Source organism: Penicillium waksmanii, assembly GCF_028829765.1.
Source record: "Penicillium waksmanii strain IBT 27052 chromosome Unknown utg000005l:1.0-5232799.0:1.0-5237142.0, whole genome shotgun sequence".
Classification (NCBI taxonomy): domain Eukaryota; kingdom Fungi; phylum Ascomycota; class Eurotiomycetes; order Eurotiales; family Aspergillaceae; genus Penicillium; species Penicillium waksmanii.
The window spans coordinates 372,144-392,997 of NW_026643252.1; the positions used below are offsets into that span (position 1 = coordinate 372,144).

Below are 20,854 nucleotides of genomic sequence, written 5' to 3' on the forward strand. Positions count from 1 at the left end.
GGCGCGTCCAGCGGGCTTGGCTGAGGCTTGCCTTTACATGATTATCTAGACCACGAATCAACATTGAACAATACAACAAGACTGTGAGAATTTTGCTTGTATCGCCACTTTTTGAGTTTTTGTCCATTTTGAATTATCTTATTACATACAATGTCCACTCGCTACTAACGTTTAGCCCTTCTACGTGGCGCGGGACGTGCACAAGGGACGTTAAAAGGGGATATAAGCCGCAGCCTCGAAGACATCGCTTGGCATAATCTCCGTTTCATTCAGAGATTACCTAGATATTTGGTATATGATCCTCGGCCTGTCTGGCTACAGACTTGTTGGGAATGTTTCTAAATGGCTTCTTCACCAGCTAGGTAGTACTCAGCTGCCATGTCGATGATGGAATATCCCGATTTGATGGATCATATTGAGATCCCCATCATCGAGACAGAAGAGTCACTTTTTGAAGTCATTCCAAAGTTATCCAGGTGAACATTTCCTTCTCGAAGCGGTCCGGCCTTTGTCTAATGCCTGCCGTAGCTTCATTTCCATGGCCGTCGGAGATATGGAATATTCCTTCGAGCAGATGAGATTTGGTGCCCGAGGTCATCGCCTGAGGCAGTTAATTCATGCCCTCGCCCAAGATAGCCACAACCCATTTATCATAGTCGCTTTGATGTAAGACCCGTCCTTCTTTCTCCCTGCTGACGATCGGATTGCTAAACAAAAAACCATCCAAGGATTTTGAAATGGAACTTCAGTAACGCTACCGATGATGACTGGGGTCTAAATGAAAGTCGAGGATCAGCTTGTGAGTTTGTGGCCTGGCAATTCCTGTGTCATCTCAATCAGCGAGAGACAATAGAATTCTTGCTCGAGGAATTACCTCTTCCCGCCGGAATTCGACAAATCTTTTCGAAGTCGAACGTGGAACTTCGGGATTCGTCCCAGCGAGTGATCTGGAGACGACACCACTACTCTCGGACCTCTCAACACCTGTCAAACGCACTACACCTGGGAAGCGGCCCCGAGAACGCGATGAGAATGGAGAACCATACGCAGGCCCACAGGCCACCGAACCAGGGCGCATTGATATTTCACCATACTCGCAATTCTTTGGTTTGAATGCATTGGAGATTGCCGCAATTGCTCAAGCAAAGAGATTCCTTAGCCAGCGGGTGGTTCAGCGTGTTGTAAATGACATCTGGAACGGCCGGATAGTCTTTTGGGATTCTCTCACGGTGCATTCGAAGAAGAAGCCCCAGCTTTTTAATAGGAAGTAAGTGGCTGCGGGAGGTGAGGAAAAAGAGCAAAATGCTAACTGGCCCATGAAGAACGGCTGATCCGTACTCTCGTCTGAGAGTCCCTGTTTATCGCAAGATGTTCGAAGCTGCATTCTTCCTCTCATTTTTAGTTCTTTACTATTCAGTGCTCGTGGAACGAAATCAGACGAGCGTAGGATTTTTTGAAGCGCTGTTGGATGTTTGGATTGCCGCTTTTGCTTACGATGAACTCAGCGGGCTCGTCGATGCAGGGGTGTTGTTCTACCAAATGGACTTCTGGAGCCTCTGGAATCTCGGTATTATCGGGGTGGGCTTTGCTTTCATCATAGCCAGTGAGTTGCGTCATCCAGTATGCCTTGTGAGGATTCATGAGGCATTTACAGGGTAAGAAGCTGAAAAAGAGACTATCAAGGGGCCATCGGGCTAGTCAGAGGTGACAACTACATTCTAAACTTCTCATTTGACATCCTTTCTCTCGAGGCACTTTTTCTTGTGCCAAGGTATGATCTTCTGCAACACTGGTGTGCATGAACAACTAGTTTTGACGCAGGCACAGGATCTGCTCGCTCGTGAGCCTGAATTCATACTTCGGCAGCTTAGTGAGTGGAGATATGCCCTAACACCCCTCGCCCCATGAATCGCAGCTAACCGGTTTCGATTAGATTCCCGTACTCAAGGAAATGGTACTGCATACGCTGAAACCCGCCGGAAAGCTCAAGGCTGACTTGACCGTAGACGAAAGCATTTTTTAGATTTATGCCGGTGGTGATGGTCTTGTATATCGGTAAGAGTGGCACAGACACAGCCCCTTCTGGAGACTGAGACATCCTCTGACAGATGTGGGCTGATGGCTACAGGGTTCTTGACGACATTTACCATGCTCGCCCGTGACCGCCTGTCACTCAAGGAAATGTCAGAGATGCTGGTGAAGGTTTTCTTTGGGTATGGCGGGGAAGATCCTTTGTTCTCGACCGCTTCTAGCTGCTAACTGCGCGAGGCAGATCGGGTTCACTTGGACTAGTGGGTGTCGTAACAATTATTTAACCTGGACTAACGGTGGCTGAATCGATTCGCTCACAGGACAGCGCGTTTGAGGTAAGTCTCCGGCTTTGCAGCAATTGCAAGCCGAATCCCCAATCCCTGTCTCTTGGCAAAATGGTTGGCTATCGGAACAAGTTGACTGACGCGCTAATGTCTAGATCTCCCCGATCTTCGGCTATGGCTTGATGTGAGTTCCCTATGATTTTGTTGCGCCACCCGAAAGGAAAAGGCAAAACAAAACGAAAAAATGCATCTGCAGCTGTTGCATTTCCGTTTGGTCACGTTATACGTGCGAAGAGGATGGGCTGCAGTAGTACCGAAAACCCCGCAATAACTACCACATATCTTGCAGGGCACTTGCTTTTCAACCAGACTGACCATAGCCATGACTACAGGTTGGTTTTCGTGTCGATGACCAACATCTTGCTTCTCTCTTCATTGATTAGTCTGATGAGCATGAGTCTTGAAGGGGTAAGGTTCTCAAGAATTGACTTTACGCTGTACATAGCGCCCAAGGCTAATGAATATCCTCCTCCAGGTGATGCTGCATGCCAGAGAGGAATACCTTTTTCAGTTAGTATTTCAAACGGTCTGAATCATGGCTGTGCCACTGGGGGCTGAGGGGCGTGTTGACTGATTTTCCAGACTATCCATCTATGTGTTGGAAAGCAGTAATTCCCGGCGTTTGACATATTTCATGCCGCCCCTGGTAAGTTAGCGCCGCCTTCCGCCGATGCAAAGGACATGTTCCAGAAAAGTCCTTGGGCCCATCCCGCTCACCTGTGACAGAATCTTATTCCGCTGCTCTGTATTCGCCCCATGCGGTTATTTTTATCTGCGGAGGCTGTTCGCCGGGTTCGCATTATTCTCCTGCGAGCAACCCATCTGCCATTTGTGATGCTTATCTGGATGTACGAGTCAAGTCGTCGACATCTCTTATCGCCATCAACCGGTCGCTTACCGCCGGCATCGTCACAAGAACATGGTACTTCTGCTGTCGAGCCCGGTGTGTCGAGATGCATGGACCCACTGCACCCTTCTGTAGTCGAAACATATCGCCTGGGCCTGGGAAATGAGCAACTGCAGGTGGATCGGCACGACGGGCAAGAACTAGACCCCGCGCGGCCCGGACAGACACAGGCACAGGCACAGGCACAGACTGCTCAGATCACAGAGATGATCTCATCCATAGAACGGCTTCGAGTTCAAGTGGAGCGCGTCACAGCAAACCTAGAAGCGCAGCAGGGCAACAACTAAACGCTAGAATCATGGTTTTTGGATTTCAATTTTCGATTTTCGGACTATCTTTTTTTCCCACCCTTTTACTTCTTTCCAAAGGTTGAAAACTTGTTGACTGTTCTCCTCTCCGCCTTCGAATAAGAAATTAGTAATTACCTGATGGCCTATCTATTCCATTTCAGGTTGCTACTAGTTTCCCATTAGAAGGCGGTCAATCATGGTGGGCAATATGGGTTTTCAAACTTTTGCAACGCTACTGTAGTATATGTACTATCTCCACAATGAGGGATGAAGAAAAAGGGGCAATGCAATTCGCGTAAGAGGGACCACTACCCTGGCGCTTAGAGCCACGCACGTCCCCCCCCCTACACGTCTCGCTCTCGCTCTAAGGGGTAGTCTGCTGCAGATGTGGGTAAGTGGGGAGCCACTCTGACATCTCGTGTTCCAGCGTCAACAAGGGTGCGACCAAGAGATCACACAGAACCTCGAACCAGGCAGGCAATTTGCTTTTGCAAAGCACTGGCAGTGACATAAATAATCCCCGCCGAAATATCAATCTTCATTAAAGAGATGAGAATCTATTCTCAACGGCAACAAACTGCGAAAAGAACAGACTGTGGGGTTTGGGTGGAGTATCTGCCGATGGTATACATGAAATCGAACGGTTCGGAAGGGCGGACCTGCAACCCGTGAGAGTCATGATGCCCAAAATGTTTTGTGTATTCGGGCATGAGATGATCGTTTCCCGAATACGCCCCAAGGTGAAGTCTATTGCAAGGTTTGTTTGCTTCCTCCCGGCACCTGCGGCTGTGTACACCACTGGGTCCCAGTCGCCAACTACAATGCACCTCGCCAGTCAATTCCAAAACCATGGGCTCCCTCCAGACTTTTGTTTGGTTGTTCGTGTTGCATGGGACGCAACGCTGTTGGACAGACCAGCCCAGCGGTGATCGAAGAGATGGTTAGCCTTTTCCAGCACCACAGTTTACAGCCGCCGTTGTGCGGTTATTTCAAGGGGATTTGGTAATCTTTGATATGATACCCTTATGGATGCCAACTTCCTGGCCTTCTTCTTATTTTACTTTTTTTCATTCTCGTTTTCAGATGTATAAGCCGGCTTTTTTCACTACCCGGCCACAAGGCCAGGCTTGAAAAGGAGATCATGACATCCATCCGACTCAAAAGCCCGGGGCATTTGATTGAACTCCTTCGGCGCTAAATCTCTGGAGCAGGGATTGCACAGATTTGTAGACTCCGGACTGATCGAACTGGTCCCGAGCATCCCCCAGCCGTTAGTTTCCCTCCCCCCCCCCCCCCACTCACTTTCCCACCGCATTTGCATAACACCCCCTCCCTTCCACTTGAAAATCTGCCTCGTCGCTCGAGGCGTCAAGTCGTTGACTCTTCACCGTGTCGACAGGCAGATTCTGCACCAACCTTGCGCTCTTCACTTCCCTCAGCCACCATTTATGCAATGTGGCTGCTTGTCACCAACAGCCCTAGATGGTCATCGTTCGTTATTTATACTCAGCACCGTCACTACCTCTGGGCTCTTTGATCCCTTGATATAGACTTTCTTCAGGTGGTTTTATTTTGGATCTTCTCATTTGTGCATTTTGCTTTGATCGTTGGACTGTTATACTCCAGGATGCAAGCCACCATGGATCAGATAGCAGATCGCTCATCACCCATGGCGCCTTCATTGCCGATGGATGCATATTCTCGGAAGACATCATATGCCTACTCATCTCCAGTTTCTGCTACGGCACCTCAAGCAGCGCTTTCTCAACCTATTGGATTGGGTATAATGAATTGCGGATTGGACCCCACCTTCGACCATACCGCTGGCTATCAACGTCCGATGCCTTACCCGATGTCTCCTCTAAATCAGTCGCCGGACTCGCTATTACAGACGACAGCTTTCTATGGCTCTCCCCTCCAACCTCAAGACACCTCAAATAAATTATGCTTCGCCGCATACAACGGCTTTCAGGACTGGGGTGGATCTCAAGAATTGAGCGCATCGCCAAGTTACGGCTCAAATTTGGAGATTCAGTGCGGGCAGGAGGTATTCCATCAAATGCCAGGATATTGGGCCCCCCATGCCATGCCCAGGACCGACGAATCCCCTGGAGGCTCTTTCTGTCAACGCGACTGTCCCCGCAAGACCCTACATGTTCATAAACAACTCTAGCGAAAGTGTTGATGTAGCTCGCACTGCTTGCAATGAAATCAAGGTAGCCTCGGGAAATAGGTTTGCTTGTCCAAAGTGTGGGAATACCTTCACGAGGAAGTCGAACCTCAGGCAGCATGAAAAGCAACACGATCCCGAATGCAGGAAGATTTCCCGCGTCAGCTGTTCTGAATGCTCGAAGACCTTCGGAAGAAAAGGAGACTTGAGGCGCCATTTCAACAACGTGAGGATAACTGACCCGGCTGCTTTGACAAACGCTTATCCTAATTCAGAAACATCTTCATATTCGCGAACATCACTGTCAGCGGTGCGGGAAAGGCTTTGCTCGTGCAGAGGACCTCTTGAAGTGAGAGAACCGAACCCGAACCAGTTACTGTTTCAAATTACGTGTACTAACTTACTCGTGTTGCCTAGCCATGTTAAAAGATGTTCAGGAATCTCACCCAACACGATTTCTTATTCTTTAATGAAAGGCCAGGATTATCATGCTTCCTTGAAATTGCAGAAGCAAAATTCGAAGTGCGAACATGCCAAATCTCGGCGCTGAGTGTGTGGGCATCTCGGTCGCTTTGCCTGTGGTGGATCTGCTGAGCAGAATTGGGCCGAGATCGTCGTTCTCGCTCTTCCAGTCCCAGCATTACACACGATCTCATCACGAGAAGATTGGAGTTGAGTATAGCATTCGGGCGGGTCCCATTTTTCTTTGGCGTTATCCCTGGTCAACTGTAATTACCTTTGCTTTTGTCCTTTTTTCTTTTTGATTTTATAGCTCCCGGTGGTATACTTCGATGCATTTTGGTGGACTGCGCTGTATCTTATTGGGGTTTTTTTGAATTGACGGTATGTTCTATTTGTGATATCAACATGTACCTATTATTCTTATTCATACGGTGATCACTCTGATATTCTGGTGTGATATCATGCAATTCACATGATAAGCTGGCGCGCGGTAAACCTGATCTCTCCATTTCGGAGCGGGGTTCCACATCCAAATCCCACTCTTATTTTCATCAAATCTGATCGAATCATGAAAATTCTTACTTGTTGGCTGAGATCATCGAGGTTTTCTAAAAAGCGATTCATTCGGACGGTCGGGATTTGCTAATGCATGTTGTTCCAGCAAATTTGGGTGAATAACCTGTCAATAGCCGCCATGATGCCTGGCAGGGTGATAAGCGTTTAGCCTAAGCCCTTCCGGTTTTTCTCCTGGAGATTCCAAGGACAAAAAAGAGCCAGATCTTCTTCCTTGAGATCGTCTGGCCGGAGTCGAGACTCTTGCCGCACTCCACTTAGCGAACGCCGAATCACACGCTAAGATGGGGCGAAGGATCATCGAGACAGTCCGGTTGGTGATCGTCGCAATTAGGCACGACGCCATTCGAGAACCAGGACACTACTTCGTGCTCCGTGCAGTGCAATTTGGCGCTTTTTCTTATGGATGATGTCTCGAAGCATCGGCCCAAGCTTTCCGTACATGTGGTTTGCCTTATACAACGCAAAATTCTGCCTGCAGTCATACATTGCATTTGTGTATTGCTGTAGGGACATGAAGTTTTTCCAGGCGAGAGAGTCAAGGATCGATTATACTATAAGCCTCTTCCAATGGCGACCTTGACGATGATTTCCCCCGATCTGTTTAGAGGGGAAAAAGGCCGTAATCAAAGCCTCGGCCTGTGCAGTGGTGCAACAATAGCTGCTCAATTAGCGACGGTAAAGAATCCTGAATTTGATGCTCACATTCTGACAAAGAGATACACATTTACGGGGCATATTGACTCATATTGGGACTTTAGATCGGATTATTTGCTAACTCAAAGCTTGGCTTCAATTGTGATTTGTCCCGGCTCCAGCTCGCCAGTCGATTTTACCAGCGACTACTCCGTACTCTGCATATTCTTATGACTTCACCAAACAATAGGCTGTGGGTATCCACAGCTAACGTTCATTTCAGTAACAAAGAAAAAGGGGCTAGGGGCTGGGAAGAGAGGGGTAAATGCAGGATCTGATTCCTCATCCCTGTTCCCCATTCTGCCGTCTGGGCGAGTGACAAAAAAACACCCTCAAGGCTACGACTTAATCTTATTTGGTATGTGTGTTGAAATGACGAGCATTAGCTTACCGTGATCGACGTAAAAATTAGCTACTCGAGGCAGCCATAGATCTCGATTTGACCGCACCACACACAAAAAGGGGCTTCTCAGATCGGCGAGGCGGAGAACGCTATCGATTCTAGCGGGGTGTTGAAAGAAAACGCTTCTCCATTTTCAAGTTTGTTGACGCGCAAGTTCCGTGTCTTATGAGAGAGCCTGGTCCAATCTGGACCGATTCACCGAAATCCTTCAGAAGCCAAAGTCTGGTACGGCCAACCAGGAGATAGTGAACAATAACAAATATCCCTGTCTGGCGGACACCTTTATCACATTGTCTCATCTCAGGGGGCACTGAAAGCCCTGTTTCTCCTTTCCATCACGCACTAACTCGCACTACTCGAATCGGGGCAAAGGAAGCCTGAGAACATGTTCTCCCCTGCGAAGTCCTCCTATGGAAAGATGTCCAACGATTGGGAAGGGGATCGATATCAACATCAAGAGCCTTTTTTGAACTCAACACAGTAGTAGACAGAGTAGCGGTTTTAATCTAGGACAAAAAATGAAATAGATCAACCCTGTCGATGGGCTCCTATCCTTCTAGATAGTGCTGCTCGGAGGTATCGGTTACAAAACGACCCAGCAACATCGCAATCAGAGGAGCTCCACCAAGAGGTTAGGCTAACGCCAAAAAAGGCAACCCCTTTAAAGATGCGAGTCGACAAGTTGGGAATCCAGTGGCTTAGATTTTCGATCCGGAGGATAACGGGCTAAAGGTGCCGATGTAAACTCTTAAGACTCTTTTGCGGACGCACTCTCCGTTAACGTCACTATGCCGTCCCTTCGTTAATTAAGGCTAGCGAGATCCTGTCGATTTTTGCCAATTATGTGATAGTAAATACCAATATGTTACCCTTGAGTACTGAAAAGAAATGTCGAAAGGTACATAGTACTCGTATATCCATAGATCTACATCGATTGAGAATTGAACGAGACATCGTGTAGGCAGAACATAATTGGTATAATGAATCTTTTGTACTGGCATACTACCACTGGTAGTATTTTCAGGCGTACTTGTAGACGAGTTATTGAGCCCGCCCCACCAAGCGTTCAAGCATAGAAATTCTTCATTGAGGTGATTTCCTCTATGTAATTTGAACCTTGGGAGGTTTTGTGTCCACAGGCGTGGCGATAGATAATTCCGAAAGTCCGTCATCTGTTCCTCCAACCAGTGCATTCTCTTCTCTGTGATGGACTGTTAGATTCGAAGCGATAAAGCGGCATCAAAACCAACTTACGCCTTTTTACTTTTTTCTTTGAGATCAAGATGTCGAACGACAAAGGTAGTAACAATGAGAGCAAACGAAATGCATGACACTGTGATAAAACCTTTCTGGTATTCGGGTCCATCAACTTGTTGCCAAACCAGAAGGGGCAGCCAGGCCTGGAACACATAGGCCATTTCATTCATACTTCCAATGACTAGAGAACGCTCCTCGTTGTCTTCGGAGCAGATCTCATGGGCCCACCTATCATATAATTATTAGTTTGAAAAAGTTCAACAGATTCTGCGTGAGAGATTGGGCGACTTACGCCATGAGAAGTCCACTCAACCCAAACCCAGCGCCCGAGATGATGTAGCAAGTCCACTTCCATCCATTTGGGATATCCCAAACCGATAACGACACATAGCTTATAATATTCACGCACTGCGAGGTTTATTAGCGCATTTACAATTTTTCATGGCAGCTATACACTTACAGCACCAAACACAATTGGCGGCCAACGTTTTCCGTTAAGAAACGTGTCCGAGGACCCTATCTGAGATTAGCATCGACGCCATCCGCTAGCTTTGGGCAAGACTTACAAGCATAAGCAAGTGTTGTCACGACTTGTACTGCATACGTCGTCGTAGGATACGAGTTGATCTGGCCCACAGAATAAACGGGATCGGTCGAGTTTTTCAGAAACCTGCCGATGAACATTAATAGGCTTTCAAATGAATGGTAATTCTAACTCACTGTTGAAAAACAGGCTGGGACCCTGCAGCGCCATTGTTGAAAAGAATATACAACAGTGTCAAGAGGTAAATGTGCCACGAAGAAAAGATTTTCTTCAGTTTGGATTTCGTAAACGGCCCACGCTCCTTCCGACCCTCCAACTTCATTCGTTTCTGTGCCAATTCAACTTCCTGTTGGGCCGTTAAAATTAGTCAACTGTATCTGGTGCATTAAATACTTGAGGTGCAGGCAGTAAGGGCATACATCTTTGTTGAGATACCATGGATTTGAAATTTCAGGCACATCCGGAAGCACGAAAAAGCCGCTTATTGCCACCGGTAGAGATATGACTCCGTCGATTAAGAATAACCTATTCGAAAGTTAGAGTCCGAAGGTAGAGGGAGTTTCTTATGCTCATACCATTGCCAGCCCTTGAATCCTCCTCGACCTCCCAGCTTAAAGACGGCATCCATCAGGTAACCAGAGAACATACTAGCAATACCGCTGCTTGTGTGGAATATACATGATCGTTTTGCCAACTCATCTTTTCGATACCAAGATCCAATTATATACTGCATCCCCGGATAGAAGGTACTCTCTGCCAAACCTGGAATGACCAGGTTAGTTTTTTTTTCCAAGTCTATGATGGCCGTAAGGAGAGTTTCATACCGATGAAAAATCGAAGGACGTAAAACTGAGTAGGTGTGTTGCATCTCGAAAGACTGAAAGTCAAAACAGTCCATAGAAGCTGAGTTGAGTCAGTAACACAAAATTTTCCGTAAGGCTTGAAAGGGTCTACCTCGGCTGCTGGGATCCAGTATCGTGGTCTGATCCGAGTCAGGAGAATGTTGCTCGGAATTTCCCCAAGCACATATCCGACAGTCCAGCATGTCTGCATGTAGTTGAGTTCATTCCCATACATCCCCAGATCCTCCTTCATCCCCGACACGAAAGCATTGTTTATATTGATTTGATCCAAATATTTGATGAAGTATCCTATCCAAGAAAGTTCTCATTAGTCTGAAGATGAGACAAAGAGATGATCACACACATACCCAATGACGCAAATGTCAAAATTGCAGAGTCCAATTTGAAAAGAAGCCGTCGCTCTTCTGGCGACTTATCGAATGTGTCCCAAATATAGCTGACCCACCTCCGCTTGACATTCTTCTCAACAACTGGAGTTGGCTCGACAGCTGCCTCCTCGGTAAGAGTTGTTGACATGGTCACGGTGGACTCATATACAGTCGCAAATATTTCGCGACCGATTAAAGTCGCAGGCACTTTAAAGGTTAAATATAAATAAGCTGCATGGTCGGATCTCCCTTCTTCCACCTCCGTGGAAGGTTCCTCGTCCGAGTCGGCATTTGAACCCAGTGATGTACGCCGTGGACAATGCTTGGAATCGACATCAACAGGCTCGAATCACGTCACCGTGCTATCCTAACCCCCAATGTATGAAAAAGTGGGGATGAGCTAAGCTATAAGCTCTTGAGACACTGCCATGGGCCCAGTGGGAGGGGCCAAGTTGCTGGGGACGGTCGAATTATCGTAGGCAATGTTCACGCAATACCTGCGAGAATGGCCAATTTTCTTACAACACGCGATTCAAGCCAGGCCCCTTCTCAAGCTGCGGAGATTCGCCGATTTATTTTGTCGATGTACGGGTTGTTGTTGCCATAACACTCCAGAATATCATCATCACTGGCATTGGTCTCGTCATCCGTCACAACAATTGTGTGCCTCGGACCTTTTAGAATCCTAATACTGGCAGAAAACCTCCGCTAAATAGACACGATGACCAAAAGAATTGACGCGGAGTAAATAAGCCCACAGTTTATCACAAATCTGATAAGCATACGATGGTCTGCACTTCTCAGCAAGCACTAAGATTGCCCTTAGGCTTGCGAGGTGCTCAGACTACTGTATTGTTTGCTCGATATGTCTGATCTTCTTAGGTTTCGTATTGATATACTATTCTCTAGTATTGCTTATAATTTTATTCTTGTATAAAGTTGGTCTTGAGCCTCATGCCGCAACCTTTACCTCTACTGATGCCTTCAAGTTGCTAGTAAATCCGTAGGGAATGGCACCTTGAAAAATAAGGGATAAGCGCTCAACCTGAACCTTCTTTTCTTCCAGCCAAGAATTAGTATGGCCCTCGATTGGCGATAAACCTTGGGAAGCCCTGTCGGCATTCACCCATTCCATGATGGTCCTCACGTAGGCTTCTCCTCTCCCCTTGAGTGAATGGAAGCTTCGCCCTGTGCCCTTGGCAACAACACGGTCTTGGTAAATTGACCTCATGACCTTTTCAGACGGTAGTTTCGCTGCTTTAGTAAACAGCGCTGCAACCGCAATGGCTTGGAACTCAAACAAAGTGAACGTTGCCGTATAGAAGGGTATTCCCACGAATGCCAGTGTGGGATCTGGAATGTAAAATATATCATGGTGTAGGTTATGTATCTGGGTGCCGTCCGTTACTATGGCCGTGTCATCTGCAAAAAAACTGTTGTTGTCGTTATACTGTGGGAGGAAAGGCAGAACCATCTGGTATCCTGTGCATAGTATTATCCTGTCGATTTCATGCAGGGTAGACCCGGACATAAGACGCGCAACAACAGGTAAATGGGTTATATTCCCCTCATCGGGCGATAGAGGTTCAAACTTGGCAACTTCTTCGACCCGCGAGGCATTTTCTGGGAGCGAAGTGGCTGGGATATCAAAAGCCCCGTTGCGGGTACTCTGGAATACCCTTTTGGCGACTGGGCTGATCTCTCGAGCAATATCAACTGAGGATACCCCTCCTCCAATCAAAAGGACATTCTAGACTCATTAGCGTCGCTATTCTGAATTCATTTTCCTCGGAGAAACTTACCTTTCCTTCAAAGCCTTCTGCATTGCGAAATGACTTCGAATGAGTGATTTCCACAGGCCATTGTGATTTCGCCTCAGCTAATCCAGGGATATCCGGGATGAGAGGGGTATGGTAGTGTCCAGACGCCACGACAACGGCATCAAAAATCTGTTATGCATCAGAAATATGCTTGCCGTGAACAATTGGTGGTTACGCATACATCAGACTCTTCTCGTTCAGTTAACTTGCCGGTCTGTGCATCTTCATGCAGTGACTTCCAGAGGACATGCCATTCCTGCTCTTTTTTTATAAACACTTGTCACAAGAGCGCCGTATATAGTCGCGGTCTCCACTCCAGCCTTTTTGGCTGTATCTTGAATATACTCCTTCAGTATATGGTGATTAACGTAGGGGAGTGTTCCCTCCGGCCACGCATTGAGCTTTGTACGCAGCAATGGTGTTGACACGTTGTTGGTCAAACTCTCATAGCAGGGTCTGGTGCTCATTAATTAGCTTCTCGATGAATTAGAATGCGTTAGTATCATCACTTACCCTGGTGGTGCATGTATTAGGCGTTGTCTCTCAGTCTCGTCTCTATCGTCTCGGCTGAACTTTGCTAGTTCCGATGGCTTGGTAGATGGATACTGAGCTTCGATCGGCACCCGCTTGTCATAAAGCCTTAACCAAATGTGTCAGTTTGATTCCTCTGTATGGACATTTCCAGACGCTCACCACACCCCACCGGCAGCTTCACTTCGCTCATATACAGTCACATCTAGCCCAGCGGCAAGGAGGTGGCCAGCGCTAACGACACCACTTATTCCAGCACCAATGACTGCCACCCGCTTCAAAGTGTGTTCGGTCATTTTTTGTCTTTGACGGAGACTTTCACATTGATAGGATGTCTGGGAGCGCTTCCTATTAAAAGCACTGGATGTCAATATTTGATCTCGAATATTGTTCCGCAGGCACTATTTGGACCCATTATTTCGTCATCCCAGCCATCGCTTAAAGCAGATCAGGCAATCCATAATCAATGCCCACTGATATCCGGATATCGGATGGCACGGCAGTCATTAGCATGCAATTTCTCGGATTAGAAATCAGTTTGATGCGATCGTCGTGATTTGCGTCGCAGATTATGAAATGATGTTTCCCCGCAGAGTCGATAACAGATCAATTAAAAAGCCCGTATCTCTATTTTGGATGCAATGAGAGGTCTACCGACCCAAGAAGGCGCCATGAAATGCGGCGATGAGGTGCTCGCTTGGCGTTTTACCCCGAGATGCAACCCACCAGACATATGGTAGAAGCGTACGAAGTACAGTCAGTCAATGAGGACTCGCAATAACCCAGCAGAAATTATTTACGTAGTAAAGGTATATAAATACATACTGGTTAGCATAAAAGGACAAACCAATAATTGACCATTTAATTCGTGACCATCATAATGGCTCCTGCTCCCATTGATCCCCGCATCGTAGATGTTGCGCCTCCAAGAAAAGACAGTCTCAGTCTTCCAGGACCAACAAGAGAGCGCTTGGAGAAGGCCGGGGTTGATCTCAGTTCTGGATATCCTTATCGACCATCGCGCCCGCTCTATATTGACGATGTGTATAATATTCGAAACTTTGGCCGAGCGCATGTAGACCCCGGCACGCGAGCCGATCCGGAGAAAAAAGCCCTGCTATCTGCCGCCAAAGAAATCATCCATTTAACACGGCATATTGGGACCGAAATTTTTGGATTGCAGCTGAAAGACTTGACGGGCCAGCAAAAGGATGAACTGGGTCTGTTGATAGCCGAGCGCAGTGTGGTCTTTTTCCGAGACCAAGATATCTCCCCACAGCAGCAGAAGGAATTAGGGGAGTGGTTTGGAGAAATTGAGGTTCATGTAAGAAGGCTAATACCGAAAAATCCGATGTCTATTTTACACAATAGTCCACGTGCTAATTACTTCATTCATTCATTAGCCTCAAGTTCCGCAAGTTCCTGGTGTCCCTGGGGTCTCGGTGATCTGGCCCGAGCTTCAAGCCACAGAGAACCCAGCCAGCTTTCGTCGACCTGGGGGGATCTTCTCGATGGCATACAGATCTTGTCCACGAGAGACAACCGGCTGGAGTGACCCACCTCCATAATGATACTGTACCCACAGTTGGAGGAGATACGCTCTGGGCAAGTGGGTATTCAGCGTATGAGAAGCTCTCGCCTTTATTCCGCCAGTTCATCGATGGTAAAACGGCGATCTATCGATCTGCCCATCCTTATTTAGACCGCAAGAACCCCGAAGCCGGTCCAAAGTATGTGGAGCGTAAGCACCCGATCGTTCGGGTTCATCCTGCCACCGGGTGGAAGGCACTTTGGGTCAACCGAGCCATGACCTCCCGAATTGTTGGTTTGGATAAGGCCGAGAGTGATGTAGTTCTTGGATATTTATTTGACGTGTATGAGACGAATCCGGACATTCAAGTTCGATTCAAGTGGAGTCCACGAACCAGTGCGCTGTGGGATAACAGGTTAGTTTCTACACCGGGTGGACAGTCCTACAGAATCATCGCTACGAATGGTAACAGTACTGACCGTCAATAGAATCACGATTCATAATGCAAGTTGGGACTATGAAGGCTCACAGCCAAGACATGGAACCCGAGTGACTTCACTCGCGGAGAAACCAGTATTTGATGCGAATGCACCAACCAGACGGGAAAGCCTGGGGCTCCTGGGGCAGGAAGAAATTGACGAGCTTGTCTCGTTGAAGGAACTCAGCTTGAAGTAAATTGTACTACATGCTGCACAACTGGGTACTAATATTACCTTCTTGTGTTACCCCTTTATGCGGGTGAGCTGTGCCAGTGAATATACTAGTACCTACTAGTAATTTCCGAGGCTGTCCTCAGGGATTCAGAGAGTAACTTCAAGTTCAAATTCAAGTTCAAGTTCAGCAATATGCGCAAATTCCCCAAGAACCATGTATCTCTAGTATAGAGTACTCGTAGTTGTAGTGTTGTAGTCCAGCCGTACCCCAAACTACCCCGTGGCCATGGGACCGACTGCTGATCGTTACCGCCTTGGGCCCATTTAGTAACACCCGCGGGCAATCTCAAGGTTCAAGTTCTTTTTGACTCCCTTCCCCAGAGCTTCCCTCGGTTTATTCTCCTAACTTCAGAGCCCAATTGTCCAACATGTCCGCTACCATGACAGTTACTGCTCCTCCGGAGATCACGGCTGACAACGTCGCCACCCTTTTCCCCGACGTCGACACTTCCCTTGCCCGCGATGTTCTCCCCACCGCCACTGACAACTCCGCGCGCGAGGGTACCGAGCTCGATGGCTACGACGACGAGCAAGTCCGCTTGATGGAGGAGGTCTGCATTGTTTTGGATAACGATGACAAGCCTATTGGTAGCGCTAGCAAGAAGACCTGTGCGGTTCCATCCCAACCCTAGCCCCGACCCCGGATTCCCCTGTTATTGGAGGGGTAGAGGGGTATACCTCCAATTTTTAAGATCCCAGTGTTTAACCATTTCGCTCTACAATAGGCCACTTGATGACCAACATTGATAAGGGTCTTCTACACCGCGCATTCTCCGTCTTCCTGTTTGATTCCAACAACCGCCTCCTGCTCCAACAGCGCGCCACCGAGAAGATCACCTTCCCCGACATGTGGACAAACACTTGCTGCTCGCACCCCCTGGGCATTCCCGGTGAGACCGGTGCTGAGCTGGATGCCGCAGTCCTGGGCGTGAAGCGCGCCGCTCAGCGTAAGCTGAACCACGAACTGGGAATCAAGGCCGAGCAAGTGCCGCTGGACAAGTTCGAGTTCTTCACTCGTATTCACTATAAGGCCCCGAGCGACGGGAAATGGGGAGAGCACGAGGGTATGTGATCACCATGGCTTGAATATTTGATTGTATAGTGATTTGGTGATTTGCTAACATTTACGGGTAGTGGACTATATACTTTTCATCCAGGCCGATGTCGACCTGGAGCCAAGCGCTAATGAGGTGCGCGATACCTGCTACGTGTCTGCCGATGAGCTGAAGGCCATGTTTGAGAAGCCCGGTTTGAAATTCACTCCCTGGTTCAAGCTCATCTGCAACTCAATGTTGTTCGAGTGGTGGAGCCACTTGGGTACCTCCGCCCTCGACAAGTATAAGGGTGAAACCCAGATCCGTCGGATGTGAGATGCTTTCGTCCTCACCCTTGACTATTGAAACCCCTTTTCGTTTTGTTCCTCTCGATGCATATCCACGATACCTCACCTTGTTTTTGCATTTAATCTGGAGCTTCTTTGCCAATCTTTCGGAAGTATAAGAGCTTTGCCCCTTTGTCTGTTGATTTAGATCCATGCCAACTTGGTACTTAGCTAAGACACAACAAAATTTTCGGAATTACTTGGATACAGGCAGTTTTGTCAAAGATGTCAATTTACTATTAATAAAGACATTCCCGAAGGTATAAGCTGAAACATGAAATGTAAAATGTACCGACGCTATGCGACCACTCCCAGCCCCTTGAAAAGAAAAACGCCCAACATGAAATGAAATGGTCAAGTTCTCCAAATGCAAATCTATCCTGACTTATCCGTCGATAAAAAGAGGATACAACTGCCCAAAATGACGGTCCCAACCACGGTAAAGACGACCTGAGTCTTCCAACCACTCTGGACCAGAGCCGCCTTGCGACTATACTTCATGACGGTGCGGGAGTAATTCGCAAACCCGTTAATGAGACAGGTCAGACTGAGCAGCCAGAAGATGATGCCGAGCGGGAGAGCCATCCGCCGCTCCAAACCCGAGGGCTGCTCACGGAAGTGGAAAGAGATGATGATGGCTAGCGAAACAATGGCTAGATACATGGACAGGCGGAGCCATGAGAGAAAGGTACGCTCGTTGGCGCAGTGATCACGCGCATCCGAGGTCGTATTCTCGAAGAGCAAGGCTCCGAAGAGAGGTCGTGAGAAGAGGATATGCTGTTGGTCCTCGATGTGCCTATCGTCGAGTTAGATCGATAGAATTGATCGCTTGGTGTGCACAGCCCATAGGATCTTTCACTAGGGGTCTTGTATTTGTTGACTTACTCTTCGACCAGAGCTGGTTTAGAGTGGACCGGGTTCACTAGGGGGGTTATAGCGACCGAGAGAGGTGTCTGCCGAAGTGGTTCGCGACATGACGAGAGTGAGAGTGAGAGTAGGTACAGAGTACAGAGCGCAGATGTAGAGTGCATCTCCTTGCCTCTCTGCATGGAGATCTTTAAGAGGTGGAAGTGGAAGTGGAAGTGGAAATGCGAGACTGATGAAGTCCAAGCGCACTCCGCGTGGGAGTGTCATGTGATGCGATGCAAGCTGATGTCATGCCTCTTTGCTTTTTCAACGGAGACTACTGTATACTTCTTTATATTTGGATTTCTATCTGACAGCCTGAGTTCAATAATTGCATTCTGGAGTACTTTATACAGACTCGAAAGATCTCTCGACCAGGGCTCCAGTCAAATCACCAAGACCTGATACGCGCGCGTCGCACGGTCGTGGGTCTCTTGGTGGAGTCCCACTGAAGGTCACGCCTTGACTCCGACTAGCTTCAGTGGGGGGGGGGGAGTAGGAGGGGGGGAGGTTACCATATACTCCGTATCTATTCCGAGGTAGAGTGGCCAAAGCGACGGGGTGGATTTTAGCATTTAAATGAATTTTCTTCTCCCCTCTGTCAACCATCGCGGGTCATCTCCTGCCTCATTTCCTTTTTATAACTTGAAGTTTCGATAATCCACCGCCGTCACTAGTTTGGACCGGCGACTCCACGCTGCCATCCCCACTTCCAAACCTTTTTGGCCCGTTCTTGTCTTTGCTGCTGCTTCCACCTACCTCTTCCAACACCTCCGTTGCAGGTCAACAATGCTACTGGTGCTGTAGCGCAATCTCCATTCATGGCACCGCGAAATACTCTCTCCGCGGAATCCGCTGAGCATCATAGCCCGTTCAGTCGGTCTTTTCAATCCAGTTCGCCGCTTGCCGAGGCCGCCATTGCCCGCGATCTGGCCCAGTATGATGACGATGATCATGATGACTCCGCTATCTCCAGCACCGACAACACCTCCGAATCGTCGACGGTCCGCGCTCCCAGTAGCCATGTCGCCACCAACCCGCACTCGCTAGCTGGTTCCTACCGGCGCCCAAGCTTCTTCACCTCCGGCAATCACGGCACCGTGGTCCCATCGCCTGGTGATTACCAACCCTTGACACAAAGTGAGCGAGAACAGGCCATTGAGGATGAAAGGCATTTGCTCAGCGATAACCAGTTGATCGCCCCGGAGCATGCCCATGCCCATACCCATGGTAAATCCCACGGCCTGCAGCATAAACTGAGCAGTCTATTCTCGACCTCACCAGGTCAAGGAAGCTCGTGGAAACGACATGATTCCTTCCATAGCGCTGACTGGCGGAGCCCAGCAGTCGCAGACCCCACAGAAACTTCGGAAACAACAGCTTTGCTAGGATCCCCGGGAGGTGACCACCATGAAATGAACGCGGAGGAAATTGATCGGAAATGGGAAGAGGCCGTAACGGCAGGATTGATCAATACGACATGGAGACGGGAGGCCCAAGTGATCGGTCGGTACTCCTTACCGTTAATGGTGACTTTCCTGCTTCAATACTCCTTGACGGTGGCCAGTATCTTCACAATTGGGCACCTGGGCAAGGAGGAATTGGGTGCTGTCAGTCTAGCCAGTATGACAGTCAGTATCACTGGCAATGCCGTGTTCTCGGGTCTTGCAACGAGCTTGGATACCCTCTGCGCTCAAGCTTACGGCTCCGGCAAGAGAAAGCTGGTCGGCCTGCAGATGTTGCGCATGGTCTACTTCCTATGGGTAGTGACCGTCCCAATTGCCGTGCTCTGGTATTACTCCGAGTATATCCTGGCTAAGATCGTTCCGGAGAAGAGAGTGGCCGAGATGGCTGGTCTGTACTTGAAAGTTGCTCTTTTAGGAGCGCCGGGATTTGCATGCTTTGAAAGTGGCAAGCGCTACCTGCAAGCACAGGGTGTCTTCTCTGCTTCGTTGTGGGTGCTGCTTGTGTGTGCCCCACTGAATGCCTTCATGAATTGGTTCTTCGTTTGGGTAAGATTATTACATACAGCCCTCTCATTTTGCTTGATATAGTACTAATTTGACGTCCACAGAAACTCGGATGGGGCTTTATCGGAGCGCCTATCGCCGTTGTCATCACCGAGAATCTTATGCCAATCTGTCTGTTTGCATATATCTATTTCAAAGTAGGATCTGAATGCTGGTGCGGATTTACGAGACGGGCCTTCGACAACTGGGGCCCGATGATACGCCTAGCCTTGCCGGGACTGATCATGGTCGAGGCGGAGTGTCTGGCCTTTGAAGTACTCACCCTGGCTTCTAGCTACCTTGGAACTTCTGAGCTCGCTGCGCAATCTATCTTATCCACCATATCAAGCATCACTTGGCAGATTCCCTTCCCACTTTCGATCGCAGGATCTACTCGGGTTGCAAACTTGATCGGTGCCACCTTGCCCGGAGCTGCAAAGATCTCTGCCAAAGTCACCTTCTGCGGAGCTATCATTGTCGGGCTGTTCAACATGGTCTTGCTCTCGTCTCTGCGGTCATATATCCCAAGGCTATTCAGCTCCGATGCCGATGTCATTGAAATTGTTGCCGAGGTTCTTCCGCTGTGCGCAGCATTCCAGCTATTCGATGCGATCGCAGCTGTGACGAATGGAATTCTTCGTGGACTTGGCCGACAGGAAATAGGCGGTTACATTCAACTGTTCTGTTACTATGCCATCGCCATGCCTATCAGTATGGGAACGACCTTCAGCTTGGGCTGGGGTGTGATGGGTCTCTGGACTGGTGTCGCTCTGGCTCTGCTACTAGTTTCCGCGATTGAGTGTATCTTTATTAGATACATCAGTTGGGAACGGTCAGTTGAAGAAGCTATAGCGCGAAATGAAACCCTCTAACCAGCTGAGACATTACTTGGCCTGGTGGCTTGCAGAAAAGAAAAGAAAAAGACGTTGCTGAATTGCACGGCATATCCTTTCTTGAGACCTACAACATTATTTTATATACCATCATCTCGAAGGGGCTAAAAAAACTAGACTAGATTGCAAACTGATGATGAAGAGCCACCATGAGCCAAATAT

At 48.3% G+C, this 20,854-nt stretch overlaps 8 protein-coding genes across 8 annotated transcripts; 5 read left to right on the forward strand and 3 right to left on the reverse strand.

The window, feature by feature from the left end:
- Nucleotides 1–378: 378 nt before the first annotated feature.
- N7481_005052 (uncharacterized protein) lies at nucleotides 379–3,569 on the forward strand (the record flags this gene model as incomplete). Its single annotated transcript, XM_057264271.1, has 17 exons — nucleotides 379–476; nucleotides 529–666; nucleotides 729–799; nucleotides 910–1,267; nucleotides 1,323–1,603; nucleotides 1,684–1,771; nucleotides 1,828–1,870; nucleotides 1,934–1,954; nucleotides 2,007–2,055; nucleotides 2,129–2,213; nucleotides 2,273–2,291; nucleotides 2,352–2,366; nucleotides 2,471–2,499; nucleotides 2,708–2,783; nucleotides 2,851–2,885; nucleotides 2,958–3,021; nucleotides 3,102–3,569. 17 exons carry the CDS (start codon nucleotides 379–381, stop codon nucleotides 3,567–3,569), a joined length of 1,938 nt encoding a protein of 645 aa, XP_057121991.1.
- A 1,642-nt stretch (nucleotides 3,570–5,211) lies between these two features.
- Nucleotides 5,212–5,745, forward strand: N7481_005053 (uncharacterized protein; the record flags this gene model as incomplete). Its single annotated transcript, XM_057264272.1, has 1 exon — nucleotides 5,212–5,745. The coding sequence occupies one exon, from the start codon at nucleotides 5,212–5,214 to the stop codon at nucleotides 5,743–5,745; it is 534 nt and encodes a 177-aa protein (XP_057121992.1).
- A 3,232-nt stretch (nucleotides 5,746–8,977) lies between these two features.
- Nucleotides 8,978–11,056, reverse strand: N7481_005054 (uncharacterized protein; the record flags this gene model as incomplete). The annotated part of the gene is made up of 11 exons (XM_057264273.1): nucleotides 8,978–9,077; nucleotides 9,131–9,361; nucleotides 9,426–9,541; nucleotides 9,594–9,649; nucleotides 9,700–9,803; nucleotides 9,854–10,023; nucleotides 10,097–10,202; nucleotides 10,253–10,439; nucleotides 10,502–10,580; nucleotides 10,632–10,828; nucleotides 10,888–11,056. The coding sequence occupies 11 exons, from the start codon at nucleotides 11,054–11,056 to the stop codon at nucleotides 8,978–8,980; spliced, it is 1,515 nt and encodes a 504-aa protein (XP_057121993.1).
- An 804-nt stretch (nucleotides 11,057–11,860) lies between these two features.
- On the reverse strand, nucleotides 11,861–13,555 carry N7481_005055 (putative FAD dependent oxidoreductase; the record flags this gene model as incomplete). The annotated part of the gene is given in 6 exon segments (XM_057264274.1): nucleotides 11,861–12,658; nucleotides 12,711–12,857; nucleotides 12,910–12,984; nucleotides 13,004–13,184; nucleotides 13,242–13,367; nucleotides 13,422–13,555. 6 exon segments carry the CDS (start codon nucleotides 13,553–13,555, stop codon nucleotides 11,861–11,863), a joined length of 1,461 nt encoding a protein of 486 aa, XP_057121994.1.
- A 584-nt stretch (nucleotides 13,556–14,139) lies between these two features.
- N7481_005056 (TauD/TfdA dioxygenase family protein) lies at nucleotides 14,140–15,465 on the forward strand (the record flags this gene model as incomplete). Its single annotated transcript, XM_057264275.1, has 4 exons — nucleotides 14,140–14,583; nucleotides 14,663–14,701; nucleotides 14,730–15,205; nucleotides 15,279–15,465. 4 exons carry the CDS (start codon nucleotides 14,140–14,142, stop codon nucleotides 15,463–15,465), a joined length of 1,146 nt encoding a protein of 381 aa, XP_057121995.1.
- A 406-nt stretch (nucleotides 15,466–15,871) lies between these two features.
- idi1 (isopentenyl-diphosphate delta-isomerase IDI1) lies at nucleotides 15,872–16,873 on the forward strand (the record flags this gene model as incomplete). Its single annotated transcript, XM_057264276.1, has 3 exons — nucleotides 15,872–16,112; nucleotides 16,229–16,567; nucleotides 16,638–16,873. 3 exons carry the CDS (start codon nucleotides 15,872–15,874, stop codon nucleotides 16,871–16,873), a joined length of 816 nt encoding a protein of 271 aa, XP_057121996.1.
- A 386-nt stretch (nucleotides 16,874–17,259) lies between these two features.
- On the reverse strand, nucleotides 17,260–17,933 carry N7481_005058 (DUF202 domain-containing protein; the record flags this gene model as incomplete). Its single annotated transcript, XM_057264277.1, has 2 exons — nucleotides 17,260–17,680; nucleotides 17,770–17,933. The coding sequence occupies 2 exons, from the start codon at nucleotides 17,931–17,933 to the stop codon at nucleotides 17,260–17,262; spliced, it is 585 nt and encodes a 194-aa protein (XP_057121997.1).
- Nucleotides 17,934–18,611: 678 nt separating this feature from the next.
- N7481_005059 (MATE family efflux transporter) lies at nucleotides 18,612–20,671 on the forward strand (the record flags this gene model as incomplete). The annotated part of the gene is made up of 2 exons (XM_057264278.1): nucleotides 18,612–19,796; nucleotides 19,865–20,671. 2 exons carry the CDS (start codon nucleotides 18,612–18,614, stop codon nucleotides 20,669–20,671), a joined length of 1,992 nt encoding a protein of 663 aa, XP_057121998.1.
- Between the last annotated feature and the right edge of the window lie 183 nt (nucleotides 20,672–20,854).